General features: G+C 47.0%; 3 protein-coding genes across 3 annotated transcripts in view; 2 read left to right on the top strand and 1 right to left on the bottom strand.

Annotated features, from left to right (window-relative positions):
* Positions 1-2,721: 2,721 nt before the first annotated feature.
* The window catches only part of LOC118081505 (uncharacterized), a 29,996-nt gene continuing 6,346 nt past the window's right edge, over positions 2,722-26,371 (bottom strand). Inside the window, 6 exon segments of the mRNA XM_088662565.1 lie at positions 2,722-3,889; positions 3,891-5,020; positions 7,388-7,514; positions 7,634-7,768; positions 12,108-12,249; positions 25,221-26,235. Of these exon segments, the coding sequence (XP_088518691.1) occupies positions 3,704-3,889; positions 3,891-5,020; positions 7,388-7,514; positions 7,634-7,768; positions 12,108-12,249; positions 25,221-26,235 (2,735 nt within the window). The 3' untranslated portion in view covers positions 2,722-3,703.
* The window catches only part of LOC132591242 (uncharacterized), an 80,269-nt gene continuing 63,995 nt past the window's right edge, over positions 10,098-26,371 (top strand). Inside the window, 3 exon segments of the mRNA XM_088663883.1 lie at positions 10,098-10,234; positions 13,656-14,821; positions 14,824-15,691. Of these exon segments, the coding sequence (XP_088520009.1) occupies positions 13,727-14,821; positions 14,824-15,672 (1,944 nt within the window). The 5' untranslated portion in view covers positions 10,098-10,234; positions 13,656-13,726 and the 3' untranslated portion in view covers positions 15,673-15,691.
* The window catches only part of LOC148687217 (uncharacterized), a 36,792-nt gene continuing 20,540 nt past the window's right edge, over positions 10,120-26,371 (top strand). Inside the window, exon 1 of the mRNA XM_088663901.1 lies at positions 10,120-10,234. The gene's annotated coding sequence lies outside the window, so the exon portion shown is untranslated. The remainder of the gene's footprint in view (positions 10,235-26,371) is intronic.

The following is a 26,371-nucleotide window of genomic DNA, read 5'->3' on the forward strand; positions in this document are numbered from 1 at the left end:
GAAAGTAATCTTTTTATGTGCCATCAGCTTTTTTTATAGTGACACGGCCAGAAGCGTCTTTGAAGTTTCTATTTCTGCTGCCCACAAAGTACCAATTTAGTGGCTTGCTGTAGAAAAACTGTGTATGCAGTTTGAAGCTCAGTACCTAATGGAATACCTTTGCTCATATGTACCTACCTGGGCCTTGAAACCATCAGTGGAGACCCTGGTTCACATGTCTGCTGTGGCTGAAGCACAGAGGGTGCCTATGAGTGAGAAGGCCTTTTTGGCAGTGGAAGACTCTCCTTAGAGACACCTGCCCGGGGCCCATTTTGACGTCTTCTCTGCAGCAGGCCAATACAGTACATTTATTTATTCATATAACAATCAACATTCCAACAGCTCACTGTAAAGGGAGAGCCACTTACATGCTCTGCGCGGCTCTCGCTAGAAAAGAATATTTTAATTGCCTATCCAACTAAAAAAATGGCACTGAAGGTTTTTAAGATCAATGCAAGCCAAAAAACATTGCTGGGGTTGGGCTAGATGACCCGCAGTGTCCTTTCCAATTCTACGTTTTTCTGAAAAACACACATGCACAACCCAACTATGGTCCCTCTGCAGTCCTCGCCCCAAGCAACTCTGTGTGTTGCTTGCTCCCCAGAAAGTGTGCCTTGTCTTGCTACCTGTGGTTTTTGGTCTCTCGTCATCCGCCTTCCCCCAATCCATTCATATTCCTTTCTCCCTAATCTCCAATATAACATTTTCCTCTGGTTGAGATTTAAAACAGAAGGCCCTAATTCCCAACTGTGTTTCTTGCTGCAGTCCTACTGTCTACTCAGAAGTAAGGTCCTATTAGATTCAGCAGGGCTTACTCTCAGGTAAGTGCAGTTAGGGCTGCAGCCTTTGTGACCCAAGTTTTGGGTCCTTTTTAGGTTCGGGATGTCACTGCTTTATACCCACCCACCCCCACCCCACACACCCCACAATATTTGAAGGCTTCAGCTTTGTACTTAAATGCAAATGGGCCAGAAACTTCCTTGTCTGTGTCTTTATTAATTTATTTAAAGAACAACAAACTGGTAATTGCTTTAACTTTTTGATATGTGGTGATTTGAATCATGAGGATGATTTTGAAGAATTGCAGAGTCTAGAATGAGTCTTGCTTTGGAATTGAGGACTTCATTAGATTTTCTTCTGCCTTTTCATTTTATTTTGTTCTAAGGGCTTGTTAGAGATAATGTGTAAGCATGGTGTCAGCTCCCTAAAAAAAGGTCGACAACTCTGGGAAATTGGGGGGGGGGGGCAGAGGCATCTTCAGACGGCCTTCAGACGGCCCTGGCCAAGACACTCATTCTTCTCAGGCTGGGCTCATTCAAGGGCTTCACAAGAAGCTCCAGTTGCTTTGACTAGAAGCCTCCTAAAGCAATCTTAGGATTCTTGTTATTATTCTTATATTTATCTACACCACCTTTTTATCTTGACACGGACTCCGTCACTTGCACCCCTCCTCTCCTCTCCTGGTGGACCAATGGCCTGACTTGGAATAAGGAAGATCACAGATATTGTCTGGAGCTCCGATGCAGCAGCAGCTTCTGCAAAATGGGCAGAAGGGGATTCAGCTTCCAGGAATCCTTCTCTAGGTCAACGGAGAAGCCAAGGCAGCCCCTTCAGAAATTCCCCTGCCAGACCCCAGATGGAGGCATCTCAGAAAAAGGTCACATGTCTCCCTCTTTTTCTCCCCCCCCCACCCCTCCTACCACCCAGGGAAGCATCCTACCCCCAGGGATGCTTCCATTCACCCCTCAGACCACCAACATCCTCTGTCCCTTTCTTCCCTGAAGCTCCCTGGGGGACCTTGCCTCTCCTCTCCCCTAACCTACCTCCTCGGAGGAAAAGGGGGATTAATAAATGACAAGTAACCCAGATAACAATAAAAAAATAGAGAGAAGCCGAGAAAGACGAATGCATCAGGAAGATGTTAAAGATCATAAGAAAGGAGGAAATGGCCCTTTTAAAATGTGGTGGGGTTTTGGGGGTGGGGGGTGGGTATTGGGTTGTTGTTTTTATTTTAATTACCCTGTATGTATTTTGTGGTTTTATATTTTGATTTTATTCTGTGAAACGCCCCGAGACCTCAGAGTATACGGCAGTATATGCATTCAGTAAATCATCGTCATCATCCCTGACCATCGGCCATCCTTGCTTGCGCTGATGGTACTTTGAGTCCAACCACATCTGGAGGGCCAGAGGTGCTCCATCTCGGCAGAGAAGGTTCCTCTTGGGGCTCAGTGTCACTTGGGAGTTCAAGGTGGAAGTGGATACCAAGGGGCCTTCAGACCATTTTTCAGGGATTGTGACTGATGCTGTCTGATACCTTGCGGGACCTTAGAACCTGGTGCTAGTCAGGTTCCAAGACCCGGGGGGGGGGGCAGAGCTATGTCCCCTAATCTGGACACTAGACTTCTGTTGATGCAGCCCAGAATAGCATTTTCTTTTTCTGCTGCTGCATCACAATGTTGATTCATGTTAAGATTGTGGTCCACCCAAGACCCCTAGGCCCTTTTCACATGTACTGCCAGGAAGCCAGGTGTCCCCCATCCTATATTTGCACAAAACCTTACATGATCTGCCCCTGTTGAAATTCATTTTGTTAGGGACAATACTTGCAATATAAAGCGGTAACAAATAATTAAGCTTGTTTTACTAGGGAAATTGTGTATAGATGAATGACACACTGTGTTAAATGCTCCGTAAATGATTTATTCTTTGTAACAGACTTCTAGAATCACACGCACTCTCTTGCATTATGGGAAGTCACTCTCCCATCATAATCCCCAAAGCACAGAGTCATGTAGGGGGAAGAAGCCAGGGACAAGATTTCTCCCACTGAATGGATCTGGATGGAGGCAATGGATGAGATGTAATGGCAAATATCTGCATGTGATCTGTCTGGTGAATAGAACATGTGCTGCTCTTGTTGCCATCCCAAAGTAGCTTGCAATAACAACGCTTCATGTAAATTCTGCCTGGAAAGGTGCAAGACCCGCAATTCCCAAATGTTCTGATTGACATATTGCAACCCCTCCTAATTCCGTGGTGCATCTTTGACGTTTAGCTACGTATCACTGATGTTTGTGCGGTGGGATTCTTGCTATTTCGCGGGAACTGTAAACCGTTAAAAGGTGGAACACCCTTTGTCACAAGGTTCTCCTTTCTTTGCTTTTGCAGAGGCTGAATATTTGTCACGACAAATAAACAATCAAAGGTTTAATAGTCCACTTTGCCTTGGATTTTGGTTGCCTTCCTTTTTATTTTTCACTCTGACAGGGGAACTTAGCTTCTTGCAAAGGATCTCAGGCTAAGAGACTTGCTCTAAAATGAGCCCCATATTTTTGGAGCATCAACACACAAAAGATTTTAGGCAAATCATTCAAATCAGGTCAGGTCACCAGACCGAAAGGATTTGATGAAGGAGGCGGCGAAACCTGTGGATTGGGGCCACATGCCTTGGCTGGGTCGTGAGCGTCAAAATGGTCTGCCTCTCCTACTCAGTTTTGACTTCCTTTGGATTCAAACCTGAAGCTGCAACCACAGGCCACAGCATCCAATTTAACCCCCAATTTAAGGGGAACACGGGAACACACACACACACACACACACACACACACAGCAAAGAATTCTCTTGTATGAAGTAAGTTTACTGCTCCCACTACAGCTTTTTTCACATTCCCTTGGAGGGTTTATCCACAGTGTGGGTTCCCAGATGCAGAGTCAGGCCATCACTCCCACTAAAGCTTTCTCCACACGCTGTACATTGATATGGTTTCTCCTTGGTGTGGGTTCTTTTGTGTAAAGTAAGGTGGTAATTGCAACTAAAGCTATTTCCACACTCCAAACATTTAAAAGGTAGGTTTTTCTGTGTGGGTTCTTCGATGTGCAGTAAGGTTTCCACTCTGGCTAAAGCTCTTTCCACACTCCATACATTTGTACGGTTTCACTCCTGTGTGGGTTCTCTGATGTGCAGTCAGGTCACAGTTCCTGTGAAAGTTCTTCCCACACTCCAAACATTTAAAGGGTTTCTCCCCTGTGTGGATTCTTCGATGTGCAGCAAGGTGTCCTCTCTGGCAAAAGCTCTTTCCACACTCCATACATTTGTAAGGTTTCTCCCCAGTGTGGGTTCTCTGATGCACAGTAAGGTCAAATTTTCTGAGAAAACTCTTGCCGCACTCCATGCATTTAAACTGTTGGGCCCACGTGTGCATTCTTTCATGTGCAGCAAGGTGTCCGCTCTGGCAAAAGCTATTTCCACACTCCATACATTTGTAAGGTTTCACTCCTGTGTGGGTTCTCTGATGCACAGTAAGGTCAAATTTTCTGAGAAAACTCTTGCCGCACTCCATGCATTTAAACTGTTCTGCCCACGTATGCATTCTTTCATGTGCAGCAAGGTGTCCACTCTGCCAATAGCTCTTTCCACACTCCATACATTTGTAAGGTTTCTCCCCAGTGTGGGTTCTTTGATGTAAAGTAAGATGGTGGTTGAGACTGAAACACTTTCCGCACTCCATGCATTTAAATGGTTTCTCCCCACTGTGGATTCTTTGATGTGCCATAAGGTTTCCACTCTGGCTGAAGCTCTTTCCACACTCAATGCATTTAAAGGGTCTCTCCCCCGCGTGGATTTTTTTATGCTTGACAAGGTTACCAGCACTACTTAAGCTCTTTCCACACTCCATGCATTGAAACGCTTTCCCCCCTGTTTGGGTTCTCTGATGTAAACTAAGCCTTCCAGTATGACTGAACCTCTGTCCGCACTCCCCATTGCTGCTTCCTGTGCATTCCTCCTGTGAATTCAGGGGTACATGAACACCAATGTCCTGAGTAGTGGAAGGTGTCCTTTCCCCATTTTTCAACGTGTTTCCTACATGCTTCGGGGGCGATGGTTGATTTACAAATATCTCTTTCGCTGTTTCGCTCTCCACATTTTCTAATGACACCACGGATAGCTCACCATAATTCTCACTCCTCTGCCAATCACCTGTTTTGAGGGAAGGAGAAAAAGAAAATATTGTTCAAATTGCAAGGCAGAAACAGGGATCAAGCCCAGTTCTCTGCTTCTCTGATTTTACAATTTTAAAGTACGTCCCCTCCTCCTCCTCTCCCTGCCCAACTGAAGGCAACGTATCTCGAGGTTCCACTGTATGTATTCAGATCCTATAAAGATGCACGGAATGAGAAGGAGAGGGCCGCATGGTCCCCACTGTAACAACATGTGTTCGGTGAATATACGGATGTTGCTTCAGAAAGCAAATCTGCAAAAATCTTTATCTGAAGAGTAAAAGAAGGACCCCTATCAATCACCTAACAAGAGAGAGCCTTGACAATCGTCATGGACTGGCTGGATGCAGATGAATAGTGAGAGGCATGGGATGGGGGGAACCCCCAGGGGAAGAAGGCTCAGAGCCAGGAGGTTGGTGGTGGGATGACAAGGGGCTGTCAGAAGGAAAAGAGGGAGCAGACTGGGAGCAGGAGGAGCAGAGGAGGGTTTGGTGAGCAGGAAGAGGCTGTGGCAGAGAGCAGTTCAGCCTTGGAAGCAGAAGCAGAGGGGGGTGTCAAGAAGCAGAGTAGAGACAAGCTGGATAAGAAGCCAGGGAAGCTCCCCCTCCTTCTTTGACCAGCTCCCCTTCCCGTTGGGCTCCCAGAACACACAGAGGGATGAAGAGGGTGGGGCAAAGAGAGACAAGAAGAAGGAGCCTTAGGCTGCTGGGAAAGGAACCAGGAGAAGGGCCTTAGAGAGCAGTGGGAAGGCAGGAAACCTCAGCCCTCGCAACTGCTTCATTGGGGCAAGACCTACTGGGAAGTGTGACCACTAGGCCTGCACTGTTTGGGGTTCTTTGAATAAAGGGTTAACTTCATTGACACCGGGTGTTTTACTGCTGTCCTCCTCCCAATTCCGGCTCCTGACAACAATTTGCCGTGTGCCAGAGGAAGGCTCGGCTGATGAACTTCTTAGCTCTGAGTTAGGCAGACATGCAAGCTCTGCAGGAGGGGAAGGAGGCCGGGGCACCCTGCTCTTCCAAACAAACAAGGGGAAAAAAATATAGGAAGGAAGACAGCAGGAGTCTGGGGCTCTCCAGTGTTTTGTCCTCTGGCAGGAGATTAGACAAATGGGCCAAAGCAAACAAGATCAATTTTAACAGGGAGAAATGTAAAGTACTACACTTGGACAAAAAAATGAAAGGCACAAGTACAGGATGGGAGACACCTGGCTTGAGAGCAGTACATGTGAAAAGGAGTCTTGGTAGACCACCAACTTGACATGAGTCAACAGTGTGATACAGCAGCTAAAAAAGCCAATGCAATTCTGGGCTGCATCAATAGGAGTATAGCGTCTAGATCAAGGGAAGTAATAGTATGCCCCCCCCAACTTCAGCCCTCCAGATGTTTTGGACTACAATTCCCATCATCCCTGACCACTGGTCCTCTTAGCTAGGGATCATGGGAGTTGTAGGCCAAAACATCTGGAGGGCCACAGTTTGGGAATGCCTGTAATAGTACCACTGTAATCTGTTCTGGTCAGACCTCACCTGGAGTACTGTGTCCAGTTCTGGGCACCACAGTTCAAGAAGGATACTGACAAGCTGGAACGTGTCCAGAAGAGGGCAACCAAAATGGTCAAAGGACTGGAAACGATACCTTATGAGGAATGGCTTAGGGAGCTGAGTATGTTTAGCCAGGAGAAGAGAAGGTTAAGGGGTGGTATGATAGCTATGTTCAAATATATAAAAGGATGTCATATAGAGGAGGGAGAAAGGTTGTTTTCTGCTGCTCCAGAGAAGTGGACAAGGAGCAATGGATTCAAACTACAAGAAAGAAGATTCTACCTAAACATTAGGAAGAACTTCCTGACAGTAAGAGCTGTTCGGCAGTGGAATTTGCTACCAAGGAGTGTGGTAGAGTCTCCTTCTTTGGAGGTCTTTAAGCAGAGGCTTGACAGCCATATGTCAGAAATGCTTTGATGGTGTTTCCTGCTTGGCAGGGGGTTGGACTGGATGGCCCTAGTGGTCTCTTCCAACTCTATGATTCTATGATTCTAATGCTCTAAGTCTAAATTCATGGAGGTCTACCAACAGCCACTACCCAAGATGGCTCTGCTCTACTTCCACAGTCGGAGGCAGCAGTGCTTCTGAATAGTGGTTTCTGGAAACCACAGGTGGGGAGAGATGCTTCTATGCTCAAATCCTGCTGCTTCCCACAGGCAACAGGATACTGGATGAGATGGGCCACTGGGAGCAGGCTATTCTTACGAGGTATGTTGTTCCTACATGACATGAATAAATGGCTCAAACAGCAGATTCACAACTTCAACGTCTAACAGCCAAGAGAAAGAAAAATGTGCTCTTACCTAGAGAGGCCACCATCTCATAATTCTCCTCCATGACTTCCTTGTGCAGAGCTCTTTGGCCTGGATCCAGCAGAGCCCACTCCTCCTCCGTGAAAAACACAGCTACCTCCTCAAAGGTCAAGAGGGCCTGGAAGAAAAAGAATAAAACAGAGCTTCTCTTCGATCCCCATCATTCCCACTCAACACAGAGGGAAGCTGGGTTGTCCCATCTGTGCCTCTTCCCTCCTCCTGTTGCTCTTTCGCTACCTGAGGAAGGTGCCTGGCTCCTCTTTCCACTCCATCTTTAAGAAGAGACTGTTCAGAGGGTGTCTCAGAGGCCATTGCGTTGCCAGTGGAAAGGACGGAGGGGGAGGAGTAAACTGGGCCACTTCTAGGACTCTCTCAGCTGTTGCCACGATGCACGTCAATGCAGGGAGCAGCTCTCTCATGAGAACAATGGAGAAAAATGGATTTATTTAGGGTGGGAGACATTTACACAGATAGTAAAGCTGGACAACATCTGGACTTGCCTACACATTTTCTAATGAACCCAAAAGTTACTGCATATGCCTCTAGGCCCATAAACTCCAGTTGAAATTCTAATCACAAATACAGTGGTATATTGGTTTACAACCATAATCCGTTCCGGAGGTCCGGTTGTAAACCAACACAGGTTGTAACCCAAGGAGTGCTTTCGCCAATGCCCCCCCCCAAATGGGTTGCAATCCAAAAAAGAGGGGCACACACTTCTGGGTTTGATGTGGTTGTAAACCAAAACAGTTGTAATCCAAAGTGGTACCAGTACAGGTGCCACTGTACTAATGCAGAATCCAAACACAGATACAGTGGGACCTCGACTTACGAATTTAATCCATTCCGAATGCACATCCGTAGGTCGAAAAATTAGTACGTCAAAAACGCCATTGGAGAAGCAGTTTTCGGGGGGGGGGATCGGAAAAATTTGTAAGTTTAAAAAACCCCATCTAAAAATTTGTAAGTCGAAAAAAACCCGCATCTAAACCACCGTGGTTTTTGTTCGGATGTCGAGAAATTCATTAGCGTGTGGCCACTTTTTCTGCTCGTAAGTCGAAAAATTCGGTTGTTGAGTAGTTTGTAAGTCGAGGTCCCACTGTATATTCATTCTCTCTATATATGAAACTGTTAGTGAAAACTAGTTACAGGTAGGTAGCCGTGTTGGTCTGGGTCGAAGTAAAATAAAAAAATTCCTTCAGTAGCACCTTAAAGACCAACTAAGTTTTTATTTTGGTATGAGCTTTCGTGTGCATGCATCTGAAGTGTGCATGCACACGAAAGCTCATACCAAAATAAAAACTTAGTTGGTCTTTAAGGTGCTACTGAAGGAATTTTTTTATTTTAGTGAAAACTAAACATCCTATCTACCTGAAGTTTGGTATTGTTAGCCATTTTTAAAGACTATAATGCTAATCTGAGATATGAAGAACTAATCACATTTTCTTTATTGGCTGTTCCAACATCTCATTGATCAAAATTAGAAATCTCTGGAACACTTGCAAATAGAAACTGAAAGTCTGAACTACTGCAATTTCAGGGGGGGGGGACTAGCAAAGGCAGTTAAGCCTTAGCTGGAAAAAGTACTGACCCAAGGTAACTTTTCAAAAAAACACCAGCTTCTATAGCACCCACCAGACTTCCACTTTGGCCCGGGGGGGGGGGTGGCATTAAATTTGGGCCTCGCTCCCCCATGCGCAGCAAGGCAGTGCATGAAAAGCTGGGCTGCTCTGATCTCCGCACTTCAAAAAGAATCTTCTTGCAATGCAAACTTTGCTGGGCAGAAGACCCACCTCCACCACTTTTCATCTGGATTGCCTGGATCAGCCCCCCATACTGCTTCCCAGAGAGAAAGGGGGGGGCTCTTCCTTGCTTTTCCCTCATCCCCCTCCCGCAAGAAACCTCATTTCCCTCCCTCCTCCCTTCCCCTCCCAGCTGCTCCGTTTGTAGATTCAGTTAGAGCAAAAGCAAACCACCCATCAATATGTTGCACCTCTTTCTCCTCCTCCTCTCCAGGCAATTTCTCTCAACTCCCCCGGCCCATTTTTAATCCCGAACCACCAGGCAGCCTGAAGTGGGAGCCTCGGGAGGCGGAACCCGGATCGACAAAAAAAGCTGAATGAGGAAACCGCAACTTCTTCAATGGGTTTCCAGTTTCCGGCTCACCTGATTGGTTCGCCTCTTCATTCCGGCTCTTCTGATTGGTTGTCTTTTCCCGGGCCTCCATTCGTTTCGTGTTCGCCGCTTGCCAGAGCTGAGAGGGGCCAGGTTGTTGAATGCTTTTAACAAAACAATGTATTTACGCAGAAATAATCCCAGCAGCTTGCATTAGTAGTGTGTCCTAGCTTTGTAGTTTGATGTGCATTTTCTCAGACGGAGGCCCAGATGATTGCCATGAAATTTGTTACCAGGTGAAAGTTTCCAGGTGAAATTTGTTTCCAGGTGAAAAGCCTGACTTGGGTCGTGTACAGGATTGGGGTGCAGTGCGCATCTGTGCCCTTGGGTTGCGTGTGTGTGTGTGCACAGTTCTGGAAATGACCCCTCCCCCAAATTGCTTTTCTTGTGACGTTGCATCCGGTTCCGCTCCATACACAGGCAGGCAGGCAGGGGCTGAAACCGGTAGGCGCCTCCCCCCACACGTTCGCAAACGAACCAGAAGTGTCGCCGCGAAACGTGTCGGATGTTTCCAGGCAAGGGGGCAAAAGCAGCTGCTTGAGAAGCGAAACATTTTGGAAAGGGGAGGAGAGGCGTCGGTAGACAACTCCCACCTCCCCATTATATTATTACAGGAAATGAAATCGGAATAGGGAGGCGGATGGCCAGGAGAGAACTAAAGAGGTAAAGATGCGGCGTGTTAGGGAAGAGGTTATTGGCGGGTGGGGGGAGGGGATGATTAGAGACCCTCTCCCCCCAAACGCTCCTTTTCCTAGGACCCATCGACGCGGGCCCGGAGCCAGGCAATCCGGCTGCAAAGTGGGGACCCAGCACCTGCAGGGTTTGCATGGCACCGTCTCCTTTGAAGCGCGCCCTCTCACACACAAATTGTTACTAGTCCGGGACGGCCAAGAGATGCTCAGCTGCTCCGCACACCTTTGGGCGCCTTTGCGGGAATTGAAATGCAATGCCCATCGAGAGGGAAGGGGGCGGGTGACCACAGCGCCCCCATCCCCAAGCAGGGCTTCATCCGGGTTTCGCCCTTGCAGGAATCCCTCGGGGCGTGCAGCGTGTCCGGAGTGCCCCGTGTGGGTCCCTTTTGGTGGTAGAGACGGAGCGAGGGAGTCCACGGAAGGGTTAAGGCAGGCACCCCCAAACTTCGGCCCGCCAGATGTTTTGGACTACAATTCCCATCTTCCCTGACCACTGGTTCTGTTAACTAGGGATCATGGGAGTTGTAGGCCAAAACACCTGGAGGGCTGCAGTTTGGGGATGCCTGGGTTAAGGGAACCGAAAGAGGCCAGGATAGAGACCCATCCCGTCTCCCCGCTTCCTGCTGATCTTGCAAGGCCCCTCCGGATGGAGAGGTTGGGGCGCTAGGAAAAGATTCGGCGCGCAGGGCAAGGGGTGAGCAGGGGCAAGGAGGGTGTCTGGGCTCAGGAGGGAGGAGTAGAGTCTCCTTCAAGTTGAGCGAGGGAAATCTCTGAAAAGGAGAGGATTCCAATTCCCCCACTTCCCTTGTTGTTGTTTAGTCGTTTAGTCGTGTCCGACTCTTCGTGACCCCATGGACCATAGCACGCCAGGCACTCCTGTCTTGCACTGCCTCCCGCAGTTTGGTCAAACTCATGTTCGTAGCTTCAAGAACACTGTCCAACCATCTCGTCCTCTGTCGTCCCCTTCTCCTAGTGCCCTCAATCTTTCCCAACATCAGGTTCTTTTCCAGGAGTCTTCTCATGAGGTGGCCAAAGTATTGGAGCCTCAGCTTCACGATCTGTCCTTCCAGTGAGCACTCAGGGCTGATTTCCTTTAGAATGGATAGGTTTGATCTTCTTGCAGTCCATGGGACTCTCAATAGTCTCCTCCAGCACCAGGGGGGGGGGTGTCTTTTTTTTTTTTACTACTGTAAGTACCTCCTTATGACTAGTAAGAACTGTACACTGCTTTAAGAAAGCAGCGCTACAAATGAAGGCAGGAAACCCAAAGCCAAACAATGGCAACAACACGAGGTCTTGGGCGCTTTATCCAGCACCAGCAGAGAGGAAAGAGACGCAGCGACTTCCCCTCTTGCCTGGGCCAGAACTTACCCTTATTATTTATCTGTGCAGAGCTAAACCTAAAGACCCAAAGGGCGGAGTGCCAGAGGGGGGGGGAGACCTGCTCTTCCTTGGTCTCTGTTCCGCCTTGGACTCTTCAGCAAAGCGATTCACATATACACCCGCCACCATCATGACATGTACGTTAGCTCACCCCCACCCATTCTTCTTTTTACCGGAGAGAGACCAGGGAGGGGCTGCGAGCAGAACTCAGGGAGACCTGGAATCCCCCGCCAACACCCAACAGCACCAATACAACAGCGCTCCGCTCCGCCGCAGTGTCGCGTTCACACGCCCCACCCAGACGACTTGCCTCCCGCGAGCTTCCCCCGCTGCCCGAGTTCTGGCGGAGACGGCGGGGCTTAGCAAAGAGGAAAGGCTTTTCTCCCGCCCTGCTTTCTCCCTCCTTGGCTCCCCTCCTTCCCTTTCAGGCGCGCCGACCCAGACACGAGAAACTCACTCACACGAGCCGCCCGCAGCAATGAGCTGAGCCAGGCGGCGAGCGGAGCAGCGCCTTGCCTCGGACTGCACCCGCCACCGCCTCCTGGCACCGTTAACGCCACCACTGCCACAGTTGCCGCTGCCATTTTCCTGACGGGAAGGGGTCTGCGGGAACCAGGGCGAACCAACGCGCAAGTTTCGAGCTCTTTTGCCGGGCTCTGCCCTTTACTTCCCGCTGCCTCCCGCCGCCACTCTGCCTTGGGCCATAGAATCATAGAGTTGGAAGAGACCACAAGGGCCATCCAGTCCAACCCCCTGCCAAGCAGGAAACACCATCAAAGCATTCTTGACATATGCCTGTCAAGCCTCTGCTTAAAGACCTCCAAAGAAGGAGACTCCACCACACTCCTTGGCAGCAAATTCCACTGCCGAACAGCTCTTACTGTCAGGAAGTTCTTCCTAATGTTTAGGTGGAATCTTCTTTCCTGAAGTTTGAATCCATTGCTCCGTGTCCGCTTCTCTGGAGCAGCAGAAAACAATCTTTCTCCCTCCTCCATATGACATCCTTTCATACATTTGAACATGGCTATCATATCACCCCTTAACCTTCTCTTCTCCAGGCTAAACATACCCAGCTCCCTAAGTCGTTCCTCATAAGGCATCGTTTCCAGTCCTTTGACCATTTTGGTTGCCCTCTTCTGGACACGTTCCAGCTTGTCAGTATCCTTCCTGAACTGTGATGCCCAGAACTGGACACAGTACTCCAGGTGAGGTCTGACCAGAGCAGAATAAAGTGGTACTATTACTTCCCTAGATCTAGATGCTATACTCCTATTGATGCAGCCCAGAATTGCATTGGCTTTTTTAGCTGCTGCATCACACTGCTGACTCATGTCAAGTTTGTGGTCTACCAAGACTACCATGCGGCCCCAGAACGTTTCGGGGGCGCGGCTCCTGCCGCCGCCTGTCACCCACCGCTGTTCTGCTTCGGGCCATGCGGCCCCACAACATTCCGGCGGCGCGGAAGGGGCCAGCAGGGCTCCCAACGCCGAGGGGTTTCCCCGTCCGGGCGCTCTGCCCGAGTGGAAAAAAGTCCTGGGAAGTGTGGGGAGGCTCCCAGCGTGGCTCGCCTGGCGACGCGCTCAATTCCTGCACCCCCTCCCATCTGGTTTCAAGCCTCTCGAGACTCTAAAGGAGTTCATATTTTTTTTAAGAATATAGTCCGGCCCCCCACAAGGTCTGAGGGACAGTGGACCGGCCCCCTGCTGAAAAAGTTTGTTGACCCCTGGTATAAGCTTTTGTGTGCATGCACACTTCTTCAGATACCTGATGCAGTGTGCATGCACACAAAAGCTTATAGCAAGAACAAACTTAGTTGGTCTCTTAAGTGCTACTGAGCAATTTTTTATTTTTTGTATAATAATAAATACCTAAATTCCTTAAAAAATGGAACATAAAAAGGAAAAAGGAGAACGTAAGGGATATTGAAATAAGAGGTGCTATTTTCACTAGATATGTGAAACTTAATCCTTTTCCTTGGAAGCCTAACAGGATTTTCTTTCCTCCCCAAGCAGGTGATGGAAACAATAGTCAGAATTCCAAGAAGCCGCCAGGAATTTCATTGAAGAAACCATTTAAATGCATGGAGTGTGGAAAGTCCTTCATCCAGAGGACAAAGTTTACTTCTCATAAGCAAACTCACACAGAGGAGAAACTATTTAAATGTTTGGAATGTGGGGAAAGCTTCACTGATAGTGGAACACTTAGGATACATCAACGAATTCACACAAGGGAGAAGCCCTTTGAATGCTTGGAATGTGGAAATTGCTTCAGAGTGAATGGAAGTCTTAAAGTTCATCAACGGATTCACGCAGGGGAGAAGCCATTTCAATGTATGGAGTGCGGAAAGTGCTTCAGTCATAGTGGAAACCTTGCAAAACACCAACGAACTCACACAGGGGAGAAACCATTTGAATGCATGGAATGTGGAAAGACGTTCAGTCATAGTGGAAACCTTGCAAAACACCAACGAACTCACACAGGGGAGAAACCATTTGAATGCATGGAATGTGGAAAGACGTTCAGTCGGAAGGAATGCCTTGCAACACACCAGCGAACTCACACAGGAGAGAAACCATTTGAATGCATGGAATGTGGAAAGACATTCAGCCGGAAGGAATATCTTACAAAACACCAGCGAACTCACACAGAAAAGAAACCATTTGAATGCATGGAATGTGGAAAGACATTCAGCCGGAAGGAATACCTTACAAAACACCAGCGAACTCACACAGGAGAGAAACCATTTGAATGCATGGAATGTGGAAAGACGTTCAGTCGGAAGGAATGCCTTACAACACACCAGCGAACTCACACAGGAGAGAAACCATATAAATGTATGGAGTGTGGAAAGAACTTCAGTGATAGTGGAACCTTTGCAAGACATCAACGAACTCACACAGGGGAGAAAATGTTTAAATGCATGGAGTGTGGGAAGACTTTCACTAATGGTGGACACCTTACAACACACCAGCAAACTCACATAGGAGAGAAACCATTTGAATGCATGGAATGTGGAAAGACGTTCAGTCGGAAGGAATACCTTACAACACACCAGCGAACTCACACAGGAGAGAAACCATTTGAATGCATGGAATGTGGAAAGACATTCAGTCGGAAGAAATACCTTACAAAACACCAGCCAACTCACACAGAAGAGAAACCATTTGAATGCATGGAATGTGGAATGTGGAATGTGGAAAGACATTCAGCCGGAAGGAATACCTTACAAAACACCAGCGAACTCACACAGGAGAGAAACCATTTGAATGCATGGAATGTGGAAAGACGTTCAGTTGGAAGGAATGCCTTACAACACACCAGCGAACTCACACAGGAGAGAAACCATATAAATGTATGGAGTGTGGAAAGAACTTCACTGATAGTGGAACCTTTGCAAGACATCAACGAACTCACACAGGGGAGAAAATGTTTAAATGCATGGAGTGTGGGAAGACTTTCACTAATGGTGTGGAGTGTGGGAAGACTTTCACACACCAGCGAACTCACACAGGAAAGAAGCCTTTTAAATGTATGGAGTGTGGAAAGAACTTCACTGATAGTGGAAGCTTTGCAAGACATCAACGAACTCACACAGGGGAGAAAATGTTTAAATGCATGGAGTGTGGAAAGTGCTCCAGTGTGAGTGGAAGTCTTAATGATCTTCAGCCATTTGAATGCATGGAATGTGGAAAGACGTTCAGCCGGAAGGAATACCTTACAACACACCAGCGAACTCACACAGGGGAGAAACCATTTCAGTGTTGGGAGTGTGGGAAGACTTTCACTCGTAGTGGAAATCATGCAAGACATCAACGAACTCACACAGGGGGAAAACCATTTAAATGCATGGAATGCGGAAAGTGCTTCAATGTAGGTGAAAAGCTTTCAAGACACCTACGAATTCACACAGGGGAGAAACCATTTAAATGTATGGAATGTGGAAAGTCGTTTAGCCAGAAAGGACACCTTACTGCACACCAGCAAACTCACACAGGGGAGTACCAAGTGTGGAAAGACATTTGCTGATGCTGGAACCCTTAGAAAAATCTACAAGAATTTTGTAGAAAAATCTACAAAAATTTACAAGAATATCATGGGGCACCTTGTCAAAGGCCTTGCTGAAATCAAGATAGGCTACATCCACAGCGTTCCCTTCATCTACCAGGCTTGTAATTCTGTCAAAAAATGAGATCAGATTAGTCTGACATGACTTATTTTTCAGGAACCCATGCTGACTTTTAGTGATCACAGAGTTTCTTTCTAGGTGCTCACAGACTGTTTGCTTAATGATCTGCTCTAGAATCTTTCCTGGTATTGATGTCAGGCTGACTGGGCGGTAATTGTTTGGGTCCTCTCTTTTCCCCTTTTTGAAAATAGGGACAACATTTGCCCTCCTCCAGTCTGCTGGAACTTCGCCTGTTCTCCAGGAATTTTCAAAGATTATTGCCAGTGGTTCTGAAATCACCTCTGCCAGTTCTTTTAATACTCTTGGATGTAGTTCATCTGGCCCTGGAGACTTGAATACATCTAAACTAGCCAAGTATTCTTGTACTACCTCCTTACTTATTCTGGGCTGTGTTTCCCCTGCTGAATCATCTGCTCCATATTCTTCAGGTCGGGCGTTGTTTTCTTTCTTGGAGAAGACTGAGGCAAAGAAGGCATTGAGGAGTTCTGCCCTTTCTCTGTCCCCTGTTTGCATTTCACCATCTTCTCCTCTGAGTGACCCCACTGTTTCCTTGTTTTTCCTTTTGCTACGGACATACCCATAAAAGCCCTTTTTGTTGCTTTTAACCTCTCTGGCGAGCCTGAGTTCATTCTGTGCTTTAGCTTTTCTGACTTTGTCTCTACACGTGCTGGCTATATGTTTGAATTCCTCTCTGGAGATTTCCCCCCTTTTCCATTTTTTGTACATATCCCTTTTAAATCTTAACTCAGTCAAAAGTTCTTTAGATAGCCAGCCTGGCTTCTTTAGGCACCTTCCATGTTTCCGTCTCATTGGTATTGCCTGAAGTTGCGCTTTTAATATCTCCCTTTTAACAAACCCCCAACCATCATGAACTCCCTTCCCTTTTAGTATTACTGTCCATGGGATTTCACCCAGCGTTTCCCTAAGTTTTCTGAAGTTGGCTTTCTTAAAGTCTAGAATTTGGACCTTAGTATGCTTGGTTGCTCCTTTCCGCTGGATAATAAACTCCAGAAGAGCATGGTCACTCCCACCTAATGATCCTGCCACTTCTACCCCACTAACCAAGTCATCACTATTGGTTAGGACCAGATCTAAAATGGCTGATCCTCTTGTTGCTTCTCCCACTTTCTGGACAATGAAGTTGTCTGCAAGGCCAGTGAGGAATCTGTTCGACCTTATGCTCTTGGCTGAGTTTGACATCCAACAAATATCAGGATAGTTGAAATCCCCCATTACTACTATCTCACTTCCTTTGGAATGCTTGGCCATCTGTTCCAGGAAGGCATCATCTGTGTCCTCAGTTTGGCTTGGGGATCTATAGTAAACTCCCACAATGAGATCACTGTTGTTTTTCTCTCCCTTAATTTTGACCCAGATACTCTCAATTTGGCTTTGAAGTTTTAAATCCTGGATCTCTTCACAGGTATACATATCCCTAACATATAAAGCTACTCCTCCTCCTTTCCTGTTTGGTCTATTTCTCTTAAATAGATTGTATCCCTCTATTACTACATTCCAGTCATGAGACTCATCCCACCAGGTTTCAGTGATGCCTATTATGTCATATTTAGTTTGCTGTACCAAGAGCTCAAGTTCATCTTGTTTATTTCCCATGCTCTGTGCATTAGTATACAGACATTGAAGACCGTTGATCATTCCCCCATGTCTCTTATTTAAGGATATTTTCGTCCCACCACTAGGTCTGCATGCTGCTTGCTCCATTTGGTCCTTGACATTTGGATGATCATCTTCAGCATTTGATAGACTCCTACCTTCAGGACCACTGTCTCCCTCCCCCACATAAGTCAGTTTAAAGCCCTCCTGATGAGGTTTTTGAGTTTTGTGGCAAAAACATTCCTCCCAACTTTTGTGAGGTGCAGTCCATCACTTGCCAGAAGTCCATCTTCAAGAAACTGCAGACCGTGATCTAGGAATCCAAACCGTTCCTGTTTGCACCATTTGCGAAGCCAGTTGTTCACTTCCCCTATTTTTCCCTCTCTCCCTGGGCCATGTCGTTCAACTGGGAGGACAGAAGAGATGACAATTTGTGCATCTAATTGCTTCAACTTCCTGCCCAGAGCCTCATAATCATTTTTGATCTTCTGTAAGCTATGGCTTGCAGTGTCATTGGTTCCCACATGCACCAAAAGGAAGGGGTATTTGTCGGTGGGTTTTATGATTCCTTGCAGCCGTTCTGTTACATCTTTGATCTTGGCCCCAGGTAGACAGCACACCTCTCGAGACATCTTGTCAGGCCCACAGATCACTGCTTCTGTACCCCTCAGTAGGGAATCCCCAATCACCACTATACGCCTCTTCATAGGCTTGGTTGGGATTCTTCTATGTGCTGTCCCTTCCAAGGTTACCTGCATATTTCCAGAGGACTGACTTGGTTGCTCGTCTTCATATTCCTCATCAACTGTGATGAGGGAGAGATCCTCAGGTGGAGTCTGTTCCTCGTCTTCCATGAGCACTTCAAAACGGTTGTGTAATTCTAAGCACTCAGAGCGATCCCTGGGCCTTCTACTTCTATGAGTCACGTTCCTCCATACATCTGGCTGCTGTGTTGGGGAACTGACCTCCTCCTCCGGGAGATCCCCTGTCTCCTCCTTGGTGCAGACAGTGTGCTCTGCTGCATCCAAGAAAAGCTCCAGCTCTTTAATTCTCTGGAGCGTAGATACACGCCCCTGAAGCTGCTGCACCTTCTCTTCCAGAAGGGCAACCTTGTTTTCTAGTAGGGCAACCAACTTGCAATTGTTGCAGGTGTAGCTACCCACATCCTTTGGCAAGAAAACAAACATTGCACAAGAATTGCAGGTGACAATGGTTGTTCCCTCCACCTCCATCTTGAAAACCTTGAGGTCAAGGGGGAAAGAGGAAGAGGCCTAGGTCCCCCCTAACAAACGTATGAGAGTTGCTGCCCTAGGTCAAAAAGATGGGTCAAACTGCGCGCGCCGCTAGGCGCGCGCCGCTGCACTCCAGACTCTGACTAGCTCCGCCCACAGCTAATCACCTGGACTTCCTGACTCACACTTCTAGGTGGAAGGTCACAGCCAGAAACAAACAAGGTCACAGCCAGAAACAAACACCCACACAAGCCTGGACAGTTACCCAAATCCAAGAGGCAGCAGCCCTAGAAAACCAGCACAAGCACACAAACAAGTAAGAAAACAAATAAGCACACAAACTTACTCACACACAGCCCCAAAAGACAAAACCACAAAACCTACAGAGTGTCTCCCAAGCTCAGCTCACCTTCTGCTCCTTCCTCAGTCGCTGCACTCCAGGCTCTGACTAGCTCCGCCCACAGCTAATCACCTGGACTTCCTGACTCACACTTCTAGGTGGAAGGTCACAGCCAGAAACAAACAAGGTCACAGCCAGAAACAAACACCCACACAAGCCTGGACAGTTACCCAAATCCAAGAGGCAGCAGCCCTTCTGCTCCTTCCTCAGTCGCTGCACTCCAGGCTCTGACTAGCTCCGCCCACAGCTAATCACCTGGACTTCCTGACTCACACTTCTAGGTGAAAGGTCACAGCCAGAAACAAACAAGGTCACAGCCAGAAACAAACACCCACACAAGCCTGGACAGTTACCCAAATCCAAGAGGCAGCAGCCCTTCTGCTCCTTCCTCAGTCGCTGCACTCCAGGCTCTGACTAGCTCCGCCCACAGCTAATCACCTGGACTTCCTGACTCACACTTCTAGGTGGAAGGTCACAGCCAGAAACAAACAAGGTCACAGCCAGAAACAAACACCCACACAAGCCTGGACAGTTACCCAAATCCAAGAGGCAGCAGCCCTTCTGCTCCTTCCTCAGTCGCTGCACTCCAGGCTCTGACTAGCTCCGCCCACAGCTAATCACCTGGACTTCCTGACTCACACTTCTAGGTGAAAGGTCACAGCCAGAAACAAACAAGGTCACAGCCAGAAACAAACACCCACACAAGCCTGGACAGTTACCCAAATCCAAGAGGCAGCAGCCCTTCTGCTCCTTCCTCAGTCGCTGCACTCCAGGCTCTCATGGCAAGTAGATATTAAAATGTACAATTATTGTACAATTTATTGAAAAATGATTTTTGGTAACTGCACTGGGTGGTGGAGGCTCGCTAGGGTTTCATGCAGGACCTTTGCAGAGCTACTAGTACCTGGAGATGCTGGGGTCCTTCTGCATGCAGGACAGATGTTCTGCCAGTGAGCCACCACCCTTCAACAAAGGGACTGGCTGAGGTTGACTCACTGGAGCTGCTCTCCTGGTTCCAGGGTTTAAGGGCCAGAAGTATAAAGCAGCATCTTATGTTTCTGAGGAGAGGGAGGGGAGGGGAGGGAGGGAGGAAGAAAAGAGGGAGTGGGAGAGAAAGAAGAGTAGGAAATAGGGAAGGGAATAAAGAAGGAAAGAAAAAGAAAGAGGGAGAGAAGACGGAAAGGAAGAAATAAGGAAGGAAGTAGAGGGAAAGAAAGAATAAGAATGAGGGAGAGGAAGAAAGATGGGAAGGACAGAAGGAAGGAAGGAAGGAAGGAGCAGGAGGGAGAGAGGAAGGAAAGAGGTGAGAGAAAGAAGAGTAGGAAAGAAGGAATAAAGAAGGAAAGAAAAAGAAAGAGGGAGAGAAGACAGAGATAAAGAAGGAAGGAAGGAGAGGGAAAGAAAGAATAAGAACGAAAGAGAGGAAGAAAGAAAGGGAAGGGGGGGTCGCCGCCTTGATTCAGTGCCAGAAAAGAGCGCGAAGGGACCCAGGGGCAAAAAGCATTTCCAGTGCAGCATGAGGCAGCGGGTGTCCGTTTTAGGAGAAGTGCGTAAAGCCTCAGAGTTGCACGTTCGTGAGGCTAAGCCGCAGCAGGAGGAGGAGGAGGTGAGGCAGGAGGAGGAGGAGGAGGAGGCTTGCCGGGTCGGTGCCCGGCAGCGCCGTGCGGAGAGTCCCGAGCCTCTGGGACGCAGCAGTGCTCTGTAGCACTTTGAATCCTCCTCCTCCTCCACGCGGCGCTGCTGGGTGCTTTGTCTGTGCTTCAGCAGCAGCCATTTCCAGGCGCCGAGCCGTGGCAGGAGGAGGATTCAAAGTGCTACAGAGCACTGCTGCGTTGCAGAGGCTCGGGACTCCATGCGGCGCTGCTCCGGCCGCCTTTCTACCCCCCCGGCCCCAGCTGTTTGTCGGCGCTTTGTCGGTGCGGCGCTTCAGCAGCAAGGTCCCGCTGCTGGGTCCCGCTGGCTGGGGCGCTCGGCGGGCCACATGACGAGGTCTGGCGGGCCGGATTTGGCCCCCGGGCCTTGTGTTTGACACCCGTGATTTAAATGTATGGAGTGTGGAAATAGCTTTAGTGTGTGCTGGGCAATATGGGTGAAGGTTTGGATGTAAAAATGGGCCAATGAAGATGGGAAAAGGCTTTGGGGGAGCTTAACTTTTACCTCCTCTCTACCTCACCTTCTGGCACACAGGGCTTGCAATATTAGCAATATCTATCAAAATATTTGGGGTAGGTATATCACATGTAGAGGCATGAACATGCCATTTGACTGGCAAAGCCCATCAACCTTTTTTTTTGCCTCTTCTTGAACCATGGAAGATTTCCTGAGGCCCTCCCCCTGCTGCTGTAAGTGTCTGGGTGCTGTCAGTGAGTTTTCCAGGTACAGGAAGAGATGAATGGTCCTCTTCCTTGAATGGGCAACTACAGATATTGGCACCTCCAAATCCCTGATATCTGTGAGGGCTGGAGAAGAGAAGGTTAAGGGGTGATATGATAGCCATGTTCAAATATATAAAAGGATGTCATATAGAAGAGGGTGAAAGGTTGTTTTCTGCTGCTCCAGAGAAGCGGACACGGAGCAATGGATTCAAACTTCAAGAAAGAAGATTCCACCTAAACATTAGGAAGGACTTCCTGACAGTAAGAGCTGTTCGGCAGTGGAATTTGCTACCAAGGAGTGTGGTGGAGTCTCCTTCTTGGGAGGTCTTTAAGCAGAGGCTTGACAGGCATATGTCAAGAATGCTTTGATGGTGTTTCCTGCTTGGCAGGGGGTTGGACTGGATGGCCCTTGTCGTCTCTTCCAGCTCTATGATTCTATGGATAAGGGTCAGCGCTGGGGCCTCTCTGAGGTCGGTGTAATAAGCACCTGCCTCGTTGGCCTAATGATATGGCCCTGAAATATTCTATGTGCAAGCATTTAAGTATTAAGTTGATCATAATTTATGCTGTCGAGTCACAGTAATAATAATTCTTTTGCCATAATCACACAACAAAAGTAATGAATAATAACAAATCCATGATTAATACAATTTCATGATTACTTTAAATTTCATGATTAATACAATTCGTTGGTGTACATCAGGCATCCCCAAACTGTTGCCCTCCAGATGTTTTGGCCTACAACTCCCATGATCCCTAGCTAACAGGACCAGTGGTCAGGGATGATGGGAATTGTAGTCCAAAAATCTGGAGGGCCGAAGTTTGGGGGTGCCTGGTGTACATTATGCAGCTTTTCCAGTGCGACGTAGTGGTTTGAGTGCCAGGCTAAAGTTTGGAAGACCAAGGTAAAATCTACTGGGTGGACTTGGGTATGTTGTCATCGCTCAGCTTGACCCAGGTCTCAGGGTGCATGTGAAGATAAAATGCAAATAGGGATAAAATACTCTTTCATTGCCTCCATGTGAGAGACAGGTGCTAACAAAAACACCTTAGAATGGTGTAAGTATCAAACATCATTCTCTGGATAGGGTCCAAGGTCTGTTCCAGACTCTTAATCTTCTGCAATGAAGAAACTCAAATCAAACATGGGTGAGCTCCGCTACCGTATTAGGCTCATCGGCTAGACTGTCAGCTTTTAAAGAAGGTATCTGAAGAAGTGTGCATGCACACGAAAGCTCATACCAAAATAAAAACTTAGTTGGTCTTTAAGGTGCTGCTGGAAGGAATTTTTTAATTTTGTTTCGACTACGTCAAACCAACACAGCTACCTACCTGTAACTAGAGCTTTTAAAGAGGTTGCAAAGTACCTCAGCAACTTTCAATGAAAAGCCCCAAGCAGCCAGTTCAAAGTGGAAGAATACAATATATCTGCCACCAGCATGGCATGATCTACAATCATGCCAAAAGGGGAGGGGCTAGAAAAGGTGCCCTAAACATAGTCTGCCTCCCTTTTTACCTGACTGGATTAACACGCCCAGTGAGGTCACCACCCAGCAGTCGTAAAAGACGATTGAACTTTGGAACATGGAATATATGGACTTTGTCGGATAACACAGATAATGAGCGTCCCGAATGTAGAACTACCATCGCCGCAAGAGAGCTGCAACGTTTCCCATCGTTCTTGTGAAGCAGAGCTTCAAGAACCAGCCACGTTGGAATCTTTCTTTTGACGATATGTGCAGCGCACAACCTTGTTATTACCAATGCACTCTTTCAACAAAAAATTTAATTTAAAACATCATGGAGGCACCCTTGGTCAAACCACTGGCACCTCTTAGACTATGTAATTGTCCAAGCTGAAGATCGCCGTGATGTGCTCCTTACCAGAGCTTTGACGAGTGCCAACGAGTGCAGGACAGATCACCCATTAATACACTCCACGGTGGATATCAAGATTATACCTCACATGATGTGAACTTCAAATCGTTCTTCCAAAGTTTTCCCCATAAATTAAAATCTATATTATGTCCTCTATCTATTGCCCAGTGTGTCATAGAAGCTTTGACAAGCTGATATTTTGTTTCCCACTCTAATAACAAATTATACATTTTAGAGAGGTGTTTTTCTTTGTTTTGTAAAAGTTCTTTTTCAAATCGTGAGCTTTGGTTCAAAGGTTTTAATCTTTAAGAAATTAGTGTATTTTAATATTTCTGTTGGAAGCCGCCCAGAGTGGCTGGGGAAACCCAACCAGATGGGCGGGATATAAATAATAAATTATTTTGGGAAGCTGTTCTAAGCACATAAAGTAGTACAGCCTACTAGGGCACACACAGGAACATAGGAAGTTGCCTCGTACAGAGTCAGGCCATCATTCCACATAGCTCAGTACCATCTACACTGACTGTAAGCAGACAAGTGAACACTCCCAGTGTTCAGAGTAGAAAACGAGTCCCATTCAATCCCTTTACCCATCTTCATCTTGATCAGGCATCCCCAAACTGCGGCCCTCCAGATGTTTTGGCCTACAACTCCCATGATCCCTAGCTAACAGGACCAGTGGTCAGGGATGATGGGAATTGTAGTCCAAAACATCTGGAGGGCCAAAGTTTGGGGATGCCTGTGTAACACCCACAAGTCCCTGAAATGAAAAAGATGTTCAAAATAACATTTGTAAAAACAACAACCCGGAAGCCTTTCTCTTGGGAATTATAGGGACAAAACTACCTAAATTGTATAGAAACTTATTCATGTATGCAACTACAGTGGCAAGAATGTTACTTGCCCAAAAATGGAAAGAAGAAGAGGCCCCAGCAAAGGAAGAATGGACACAAAAACGTATGGAATAAACAGAGATGGCAAAACTTACCGGAAGAATAAGAAATCAAGATAACAAACTTTTTATAAAAGAGCAGAAATGGTTTATTGAATATTTACATATAAATTGTAAACAGATAAAAACACTGGCAGAGTTATTGTAATAACCTGCAGTTACATAAGAGTATATATTTAAAGAAGATAAACAAATTAGTAACTTAAGTGAATTTGGATATGTAGAAGATATTAAAAATAAATTGAAGGAACCGCAGAAAGAGGGAGAAGGAAGTCAAGTTTTAAAATGTCAAAATTATTCAGTGAAATGTATATATCTGAAAAGTATCATTAATTTTTTTAATAAATAAAAAAAGACCCACAATTCCCAAATGTTCTGATTGACATATTGAAACCCCTCCTAATTACCTATGTATCACTGGCGTTTGTGGGGCATGATTTCTCGCTCTTTCGCGGGAACTGTAAACCTTTAAAAGGCAGAACACCCCTTGTCACGAGGTTCTCCCTTCTTTGCTTTTGAGAGAGGTTGAATATTTGTCATGACAAATAAACAATCAAAGGCTTAATAGTCAACTCTGCTTTAAGGAACTCGGGTTAAGGGACTTGATCTCAAGTGAGCCCCAGTTGTTGTTTTTGCATCAACACATAAAGGGTTTTAGGCAAATCATTCAAATCAGGTGAGGTCACCACACCGAAAAGATAGATTTGATGAAGGAGGCGAAACCTGTGGATTGGGGCCACATGCCTTGGCTGGGTCGTGAGCGTCAAAATGGCCTGCCTCTCCTACTCAGTTTTGACTTCCTTTGGATTCAAACCTGGAGCTGCCACCACAGGCCACAGCATCCAATTTAACCCCCAGTTTAAGGGGAAAACACACACACAGCAAAGAATTCTCTTTTATGAAGTAAGTTTACTGCTCCCACTACAGCTTTTTTCACATTCCCTTGGAGGGTTTATCCACAGCGTGGGTTCTCAGATGCGCAGTCAGGCCATCACTCCCACTAAAGCTTTCTCCACACGCTGTACATTGATATGGTTTCTCCTTGGTGTGGGTTCTTTTGTGTAAAGTAAGGTGGTAATTGCGACTAAAGCTCTTTCCACACTCCAAACATTTAAAGGGTTTTTCCCCTGTGTGGGTTCTTTGATGTGCAGCAAGGCCTCCGCTCTGGCAAAAGCTCTTTCCACACTCCACGCACTTGTGAGGTTTCACTCCTGTGTGGGTTCTCTGATGCACAGTAAGGTCACAGTTCCTATGGAAGCTCTTGCCACACTCCATGCATTTAAACGGTTTTGCCCAGATGTGCGTTCTTTGATGTGCAGCAAGGCCTCCGCTCTGGCTAAAGCTCTTTCCACACTCCATACATTTGTAAGGTTTCACTCCTGTGTGGGTTCTCTGGTGTTCAGTAAGGTCACTACTCTCATGGAAGCTTTTCCCACACTCAATGCATATAAACGATTTATCCCATGTGTGTGTTCTTTGATGTGCAGTAAGGCTTTTACCGTGTTTGAAACGCTTTTCGCACACCGTACATTGAAACGGTTTCTCCCCTGTGTGGGTTCTCTGATGCGAAGTAAGATGGTCACGTCGACTGAAGCTCTTTCCACACTCCATGCATGTAAATGGTTTCTCCCCTGTGTGAGTTCTTTGGTGCACATTTAGATCCCCACCGCGACTGAAGCTCTTTCCACATTCTAAACATTTATATGCTTTCTCCTCTGTGTGGATGCTGTAACTTATATTACCACGTACTGGACATGTATTCCTGCTGTTTCCTTTGTGATCTTGTGAATTCAGGGGTACACAGACATCAATGACCTGAGTTGTGGAGGATTTCTCTTCCCCATTCATTGACTTTTGGGGTGCTTGTTGACTGGCAAACATCTCTTTCCATGCTTCATTCTCTGATGTTGCTATAGATGTCTCACCATTATTAACATTATTCTGCACATTACCTGTTTTGGGGCAGGGAGAAAAAGAAAATGCATTTCAATTGCAAGGCGGAAGCAGATTCTCGTTATGGATCGAGCCCAGTTCCCTGCTTCTCCGATTCTATCGTTTTCGAGCATCTCCCCTTCCTTCTCCCCAAGC

This window comes from Zootoca vivipara, chromosome 2 (genome assembly GCF_965207765.1).
Source record: "Zootoca vivipara chromosome 2, rZooViv2.hap1.1, whole genome shotgun sequence".
NCBI lineage: Eukaryota > Metazoa > Chordata > Lepidosauria > Squamata > Lacertidae > Zootoca > Zootoca vivipara.